The 8880-nt window shown below is 52.1% G+C and overlaps 1 protein-coding gene and 1 pseudogene across 2 annotated transcripts; both read right to left on the reverse strand.

The window, feature by feature from the left end:
- Positions 1–1500: 1500 nt before the first annotated feature.
- LOC138276145 (U1 spliceosomal RNA) lies at positions 1501–1638 on the reverse strand (annotated as a pseudogene).
- Positions 1639–1649: 11 nt separating this feature from the next.
- Positions 1650–6686, reverse strand: LOC138276119 (zinc finger CCCH domain-containing protein 18-like). Of its 2 annotated transcripts, none has more exons than XM_069219166.1 (2): positions 5343–6686; positions 1650–3256 (listed from the first exon to the last, which is right to left on the reverse strand). In XM_069219166.1, coding segments are annotated over exons 1-2 (933 nt in total). In that variant the 5' UTR covers positions 6274–6686; the 3' UTR covers positions 1650–3254. The 2 variants fall into 2 exon arrangements, with proteins under 2 accessions (XP_069075267.1, XP_069075266.1); XM_069219165.1 differs by having other exon boundaries at positions 1774–3256; positions 5343–5476.
- Positions 6687–8880: the final 2194 nt, after the last annotated feature.

Below are 8880 nucleotides of genomic sequence, written 5' to 3' on the forward strand. Positions count from 1 at the left end.
CTCCCTCACCCCACCCCCTCACTGACCCTGTTCCCTCGCTCACCCCACCCCCTCACAGCCTCTCTCCCAGGAGGTTTGGCCGCCTGGGCATAGGACTTGGCTCTTTGCGGGCAGTCTTTGAAACGGTGGCCCACGGCACCGCAGAGGTTGCAGGGGGCTTCCTCTTTGCATGCCCTGGCTGTGTGTCCTTCTCTTTTGCAGTTCTTGCACACTTGCACTGTGCAATCTTTAGTGGTGTGGCCCGGTTTACTACACTTGTTGCACAGTCTGGGCTGCCCGGGGTAGTAGAGGTAGCCCGAGTCGCGCCCTAGGGAGAAGCTTGAAGGAGGGTGATGGATTCCATCCTGGGCGGCCGGGTCCTCTTTCAGCTTCACCATGACTGTCCATTTACCATCCCATATGCCATCACTGTCCAGGTTGCGGGAGGGTTCTCTCGTCACTGTGCAGTGGCGGCGTAGGAAGGTGGTCAGGTCCTGGATGTTGACATGCGGGTTGTAGACGTGCACGGTCATCCTCTTCACCTCCAACACGAGTTGGCACTCCAGGTGGAAGTCGGCGAAGGGTTTCTCGTCCCGTCTTGACCAGCACATCTGCCAGTATCTCCTGAAGATTGATTCCGACATGAACATCAGCAGGTAAGTGCCTTTGTGTGCATCTGACATTATGCACCAAATCTCTGCTGCTGTGAACCCCATCTTGGTCACCAGCAACTCTGTGAAAGTCTTTCTGCTCAGCTCTGGTGTGGAGCCGTCCGATTTCACCTTCCTCTGCATCTTCACCGTGTTGTGGAACCAGGGGTTCAGCGGTCTGCTCATCCTGTCCTTGCTGTTGCGGCGTGCCTTGGGAAGGGTCCTTCAGGGAGCTGCAGCAGGTAGGTATTCCTCAGGCCTGCTCCTGGTGGCTGGCAGTGGTTCCCTTCAGGCAGGCAGGGAAGCTTGGCAGGCAGGGGATCCCCTCAGCAGGCAGGCAGGCAGGCAGGCCTCAGTATCCAGGTAGCTCCAGCAGGCAAGGAAAGAGTCTTCAGCAGGCAAGCAGCTCCAGCAGGCAGGTGAGAGTCCACAGCAGGTGGTTCCAGCAGGCAGGCGAAGTCCACAGCAGGCAGGTGAAGGTCCACAGCAGGCAGGTATCTTCAGCAGGATGCAGCTCCAGTAGTAGCACTTAAAAGTGCCCTTGTGTGCATATAGCACCAGGTAGCTCTTTGGCAGAACAGTGACCTCTAGTGGACACTAAAGGTACTGCAGGCACAGGGTGATCGTGGTGTCTCCCCTGCCAGGTAAGTATCCCACCTCCTTTTTTTTTTTTTTTTTTTTTTTTTTTACGAAGGCCCAGAAGCAGCTTTTGAGGCCCTTTCACAGCATTCCCCAGGCTCCTGAATTTGCATGCCTCTTCCCCTTGCCCAGCCCCATTTCCAGCCTGCTGCAGCACCCAGAAGGAAGCTGGAGAGACAGCTAAGGGTGCTCCAGAGTGGTTTTTCTTGTTGCCTTTCTTGATACCAGAGATCAGGGGAAAGCGCGAACGCAGTCCCCCACTACCAGAAATTATGCAGTCGAGTATCCCGCATTTGGGGACATCGCAGGGGTCAGCACATCCGAAGTGCAATGGATGAGCCTCACCCTGGGAGAACCACCTTTTTTTTTTTTTTTTTTTTTAGTTTCAAAAACCTTTATTAAGTGCTTTAAGTAGGCGATACATAGGTTTTTAAAGAGTGGTACCTCTTCCCTTAGGAAGGGCAGTCCACTTCAACTTTGTTTCAAATCACATTTTAACAACACAGTCAGTTTACATATGAAATAAGTAGTAAAGGGGGTTTGGTTTCTTGGGGCAGTGTGGGGAGTTCAGTGGGAAGGAGGGGTTAGGGTTTACAGTTCTTCCTCCTTCTCACCCTCCTTGTTGTCCTTGTCTGTGTAATCTCTCAGCAGGTTGAGTACCATTCGGCGGCACGCTTCCCTGCTCACCACCTCCCCGTTGGTCACCAGTCGGGTCCTGGCATACAAGAGGATGTCCTTTACGCAGCAGAGGATTCTCCAGCATCCTTGGATGGCCTCCACTGAGTGTGTCTTTGGAAACAGCCCATACAGCACCGAGTGGTGAGTGATGTTTGGGTATGGGATGTGGGCTTCCTTTTCTTGTTTTAAGGCTCCCCGCAGTCTCTGGGCAAAAGGGCAGGCCCAGAACAGATGGTATGTAGTTTCCTCTGCAGGGCAACCTCTTGGGCATTCTCTGTGTGGGCACAGGCCCCTGCTGTGCATGAATGACCGGACTGGCAGTCCCCCTTTCACGGCCATCCATTCAATGTCTTTGTGTCTGTTGGTTAGGGATGGGGAGGATACATTTTCCCACACCCTTGTTGCTGTAGCAGGTGGCAGGTCGCTCACTGGTTCTGTGGTGTCCCTGGACCTGATTAGTCTGTGGATTGTCCTGGGCTTCCATAGGCTTGGTGTGACACAGTTCAGCCCAAATTCCACCACAAACTTCTCAATCTCCTTGTAGTACCAGGGGAGGTCCCAGTTGAACATTGTTGCATTCTCCCACTTATCCCAGCCCAGTCTTCTCCATACTGGGAGCAGGAAGAAGCGGAAGACCTTGTAAGCTGAGTGGTCCTTGTTCTCGTTCGTCAGGGTTATTCGGATGCAGCCACACACAAAGAAGGCTCTGAGGATTGTCGGGATGTCAGGGACTGCCTTCCCTCCCTTGCGATGCTCCTTGTGCATGACTGTCCTTTTCACCCTGTCCATCTTTGAGTGCCAAACAAAGTGGAAAACCATGCTGTTCACAGCCCGTGCTACGTTGGCCAGGAGTGGCCAGGCCTGTGTCACATACTGCAGCACGGGCAGTGCGTCGTTCCTGAGCACCAGAGCCTTTCCTTCAATGCTCAGGTGTCTCAAGCTCCAAAAGCCCAGTTTCTGCTTGACTTTGGCCAGGCGTTCGTTCCAGCTTTTCGCCGCCGCTCCTGGTCCCCCAAACCAGATACCGAGGATCTTTACCAGTCCTGCCTCAACGGGGAAAGGGAGAGGCTCGTTACATAGGTCCCAGCGGCCAAAAAGCTTTGCCTGTGATTTGTCCACGTTGATCTTTGCTCCTGATGCTTTGCCAAAGTCCTTGCATGCCTCCAGCAGGGACTGGACCGATTTCCCATCCGTGCAGAAGAGGGTGACGTCGTCCATGTACAGCGAACACTTGACTTCTTTCTTTGCGTCTCCTGGTGTCGGGATCCCTCTGATGTTCGGGTTCTTCCTGATGTACTCCGCGAGTAGCTCTATAACCAAAACAAACAAAGAGGGCGAGAGCGGGCAGCCTTGTCTTACCCCAGACCTGATAGGAAAGGGGTCTGTTTTCCAACCATTTACCATGACTGAACTGAAAATGTCTGTATACATTATTCTAACATAATTGCAGAAGTGCTCCCCCAGCCCAAAACCCTGCAGTACCCTCTCCATGAACTCATGGGAGACGCGGTCGAAGGCCTTTTCCTGATCGAGACAGACCAGCGCAGCGTGTATATTCCGGTCTGTGATGTATTGGATCGTGTCCCTGATCAGTGCTAGGCTGTCCGCCACTCTGCGTCCTGGAACCCCACAGGTCTGGTCTGGGTGAACTAACTCTCCCATAGCGCTCTTGAGTCTATTCACCATTGTCTTTGCCAGGATCTTGTAGTCCACATTCAGGAGAGAGATGGGACGCCAGTTCTTGAGGTCACATCTCTCCCCCTTATGTTTATACAGGAGCGCGATCGTTCCTTCCCTTAATGTGTGGGGCATGACTCCCTCCTGCTCCATCTCCTCATACAGTTCCAGAAGGTCTGGTCCCACTAGGTCCCACAGTGAAGTGTAGAATTCAATTGGTAGACCATCACTGCCTGGTGTCTTTCCTGACTTGAAGGATTTAACTGCAATGTGCAGCTCCTCCAGAGTGAGGGGTGCGTTGGGGACTTCCCTTGCTGGTGTGGAAACCTTTCTCGGGATACCTGCCAAAAACCTTTCTGCCTGATCCCCATCTGACCTCTTCTCTGAGTAGAGGTCCCCATAGAAATCTGTCACAGCCTTCCTAATGTCTTCCTTGGTGTCACACAAAATTCCCTCCCTGTTGCGCAGTTGAACCAGTGGGGTGTGCGCAGAGTGGACTTTCTTAAAGAAGAAGGAGTTGCATTTCTCCCCCTTTTCCAGGTTCTCCACCTTAGAACGGAAGATGATCCTCCTGGATTCCTCATGAAAGTGCTCGCTCAGCTCTTTCTTGACTGCCTCCAGAGGGTTCATGACGTCCCATCCCCGGAGTTGGAGGTCGTGCAGTTCTTGCAGCTGTTGCTGCAGTCTACTGAACTCCCTCTTCCTCCCCCTTGCTGCTTTCCTGCCCACGTTCTTAAAGAAATCCTGAATCCTGCCTTTCACCCATTCCCACCATTCCCCTATGGACTGGAAGGTGTCTTTCATGTCTTGCCACTCACTGTAAGTCCTCCTCAGCTCCTCCTGTACATCCTCTCTCCCCAGCAGAGAGCTATTCAGTTTCCAGGTGCCCAGACCTGTCAGGAACTTCCCTGTTAGTTCCCCCTGAAACCTGATAGCCCTGTGGTCAGAGAAATGCACTGTCACCATGGAGTGCTGCCTGATCCTCACTGATCTAGAGGTGAAAACAAAGTCTATCCTGGATCGCACAGATCCATCAGGGCGGCTCCAGGTGAAATTCCTGGCGTCCGCCCCCATGGATCCAATGACGTCCGTCAGGGAGGCCTCACCCACCATCTCCGCTAGGAGTTTCGCACCATCATCCATCCATCCTTCCTTAGCTCTGGTCCCACATCGACCACCACTCTCTAGTATACAGTTGAAATCCCCACCCATCATGATTGTTCTGGAGGTGACCAGCTGTGGTCTGAGGCGCTGGAACAGCTCCCGTCTCTCACCTACATCAGAAGGCGCATACACATTGATCAGTCTAACCGGTTCTCCTGCCCATGAGCCGTCAACGACAAGAGCCCTGCCGCCTTCCAGCTCGGTGACCGAGTCCACTGTGAAGCACCTCCCTCTGACTAAGGTAGCGACTCCTACAGACCTACTGCTGTTCCCCCCAGACCAAAAAGAAGGCCCAAATGCCCACTGCTGTTCTAGGTGGGTGTATGAAGCTGAAAAAGGGATGGAGCATTCCTGAATCATGCACACATCACATTCCTGGCTGGCAAGAAAGTTCAAGGTGCTAGCACATCTGCGCTTGTCTCTGATACTTCTCACATTTATGGAAAACAATGAAATAGCCATCTTAATTAGTGTTTAAGAGTTTAACTTAGGCTCAAATACTAACTATCAAGTCAGAGTAATTAGCTGTTATCACACAGTGACAAGTCTACTTACAGGGCTGGTCAGGCTCCTGGCGGGTCTCCGGCGCGGGGGCTGTTGTCTTGGCCACCGTTGCTTGGTGCTTCTCTGAGGCTGGCTTGCCCACGTGGCTGGTCTCTGGCTCTTCCTCCTCCATGGAGGCCTCTTCCTTCTCAGCTATTGCTGGCGATGGTGGTGGGGACGCTTCCATGACGCTGGCTAGCGCCCTCATCTCCTGCAGCACTCTGGTGACTTGCTCCAGTTGGTCATCTGGACCCTCATTCCCTGGTTGTTCTTCTTCTTCTGACTCCTCTGGATCGGAGTTGGGGTTGTGGTTGCTCAGGTGTTTCTTCCTGGTCTTCTTTGTTACTTGTGGGGGACTGTGCCTCCTTTTCCTGCGCTCCTGTTTTGTCCAGGGTTCTTCTTCCTGGTTCTCAGAGGCGAGTTGGGGAGCGTTGTCTGTTGGCATACTCTCAGGGATGGCAGGCATTCCTTCTTCTGTGCTCTGTGGCTCCAGGACTGGCGTGGAGCCTTGGTCAGGTTTGACTTGCTCCTGCCTGGGGCCTTTCCTCCTCCCAGTTTCCTTGGTCTTTCTGGGTGCTGGGACTGGAAGGCTGGCCACGGCAGCCTCCTCCTGTGCCTCTCTCCCAGGAGGTTTGGCCGCCTGGGCGTAGGACTTGGCTCTTTGCGGGCAGTCTTTGAAACGGTGGCCCACGGCACCGCAGAGGTTGCAGGGGGCTTCCTCTTTGCATGCCCTGGCTGTGTGTCCTTCTCTTTTGCAGTTCTTGCACACTTGCACTGTGCAATCTTTAGCGGTGTGGCCCGGTTTACTACACTTGTTGCACAGTCTGGGCTGCCCGGGGTAGTAGAGGTAGCCCGAGTCGCGCCCTACGGAGAAGCTTGAAGGAGGGTGATGGATTCCACCGGGGCGGCCGGGTCCTCTTTCAGCTTCACCATGACTGTCCATTTACCATCCCATATTCCATCACTGTCCAGGTTGCGGGAGGGTTCTCTCCTCACTGTGCAGTGTCGGCGTAGGAAGGTGGTCAGGTCCGGGTTACGTCAGCAGGTAAGTGCCTTTGGGTGCATCTGACATTATGCACCAAATCTCAGCTGCTGTGAACCCCATCTTGGTCACCAGCAACTCTGTGAAAGTCTTTCTGCCACCTCCATCTCACTAACCCCGCCCCCATTGCTGTCAATGAGTCCGGTGTTAGGGGTCGCAGATCTAGTTATGCTGCGTCGCACCCACTCCCAGAAGTTATTTGGATTGAGCCAAGAGTACTCTCGCCGTCTTGGTCCTAAATGTTTGTGTCTCATAATTTAAAACGCCACAAAGATCACTGCATTTAGTATAAAAGTAGAGCAGCAGGATTGGGTGCGCACAGGATTGTGGGTATGCAGATCACAGGTGACCTGGGCGCTGCTCGTGGGGAGGAGCCTGACCCCTAGTGACAAGAAGGAGCATTGCAGCGCCCGCTCCTACTATGAGGCGCTTGTTATCCCTTACCCATAATGCCTCGCGCTGTTCTTCTGACACATCACGTCAGCTTCAGTCACGTGAAACGTCACTCGGTGTTACCCGAGCTGTGATGGCGCTTTCTTGAGCGAAGCGAAAGTGAACAAACCAAAGCAAGATGGCGGCGTCCTCCTCACCTCGCAAAGCCAGAGCTGGATCCGACACCGCGATCTGGGCTCCTGTCACTGGACACTCACAGATTACCGAAAACAACATCTACTTGTTAAGGTGTGTTCCGGTCATTAATTTACCTTCATCAGTTGGATTAAAGGTCATGAGACCTCTCTGTACAAATCAATGTCTCTTTTATTCAGAAACACGTCAAAAAATGAGGGGCGGGGTCTGCTGCAGGAGGACGTCATTAGGCCCCGCCCACCGTAAGCACACGTGACACAGCAGCCGGTGCATTCCCAGAAGCCACCGCGGTGATGTCTTCCGGCTCATGGCCGCGGGTGAATCGAGACATTTATTTAACATTGGAAGGAGTAGCTGCGCTTGTACATCCGAGGGCAGACGTAATATTGGACTAAGCGCGGCGTTTGGAAGTCACCCTAGCATTAGGGAGACATATTTTTATCAGGCTGAAATGAAATTTGAATGAAAGATACCATCTGCATTCTATTGAACGGATCACTTTACCGTGTTTCAATCGCACTCAGTGTGGTGATGATAAGCGGTGAGCTCATCCTAATTTTTTGAGAGTTTCTGATGGAAACTCAGAGGTTTGTTAAGGGAGTCTGATTTCTGAGCTTTATGTGAAAAATACAGGATGAATTAACAATCTGAGCCGATAATTTCACAATTTAACGAGTTCTATCATCATACCATCTCAATGCATTCCCCATGTCCCGTCGCGCGCACAGAGGGAGTACAGAACAAGCATTTCCAAAGCATCGGGCCTGGCGAGAGCTGATCGCGTTGTAAACTCCTAACCCGACTTTTCACCTATCGGGCAAAAGTGCATTTATGTACACAACCCGAAAAAGTGAAATCAAGTATGGAAAGCGCTCGACTTCTGCCAAGCGAGATTGCGCTCTAAATTAGAGAAAAAAGAAGTCCACGAGCCCGATGGAGCCGCGCATGTTTCCAGTACTTGGTCGCTGCGCTCGAGGAGGACTAGCCACCGGAAAAGGCATGACGTATGCGTGCCTTCGACCAATGAAAGCAAGCAGATACTAATAGACAAGCCCACGAACCAATGATAAACACTGACGTGAAGTTGACAGGGATCCGAGCCCTTACAACGTAGACTTGACCTTAAATAGAGTTGCATATTGAAGACATCTTTAGACACTGCTGTTTTAATGGTGATAAAAATATAACCCACGAATATTAGTGCGAATTTAAAATGTTTCCACTTAACTTATTATATATGCTTTTGAATCTACAATAGTAGCCACTCCTTTTAGTATTAAACAAATGTCTGTTTTACACGTGATCATCAAACGGAAGTCTTCACCGCGGTGGTTTCTGGGTATGCAGATATGTATTATTAGCGTCACGCCCCCATAGAGAACTCATGTCTGGGGGCGAGACATAGTGACATCCGCCTTCGGCAGGCCCGGTCTCTTCCTAGTGACGTCTCTGCAGGCGCCCCGCCCCTTGATAGTGATCTGCCCCTGCTGCAGGCAGCGTTCTTTCCTCGTGACGTCCTGCAGCAGGCTCCGCCTCTTTCTAGTCATGAAGGAAGGGCGGGGCCTGCTGCAGGAGGATGTTATTAGGAAGGGGCGGGGTCTGTAGCAGGTTGACGTGTACTGTGTACTTTGGGGGCGTGGTGATGCAAATAGCATTGTGCATACCCAGAAGCCACCGCGGTGAGCACTTTCCTCTCACGATCCGGGTAAAATAGGCATTTATCTAATAATGAAAGCAGTAGCTTTACTTGTGTATTGTGAGGATTCGTAATATTAATTTAATCTTGGACTTTTAAAGGTTGCCCTACCATTAGAAGGGCATTTTTCATGAGCAAGAAAGAACGAAAGGTGTACGGTGTATTTTGCATTTTTGTCGCCCATCTCCGTGGCTCATGCGCACTGCGTGTGGCGATGATAACCG

This window comes from Pleurodeles waltl, unplaced genomic scaffold (genome assembly GCF_031143425.1).
Source record: "Pleurodeles waltl isolate 20211129_DDA unplaced genomic scaffold, aPleWal1.hap1.20221129 scaffold_37, whole genome shotgun sequence".
NCBI lineage: Eukaryota > Metazoa > Chordata > Amphibia > Caudata > Salamandridae > Pleurodeles > Pleurodeles waltl.

What these genes read in the sequence shown, in the direction of transcription:
- LOC138276119 (XM_069219165.1), bottom strand. Translation starts at nt 3,164, where the DNA reads ATGGACGACGTCACCCTCTTCTGCACGGATGGGAAATCGGTCCAGTCC.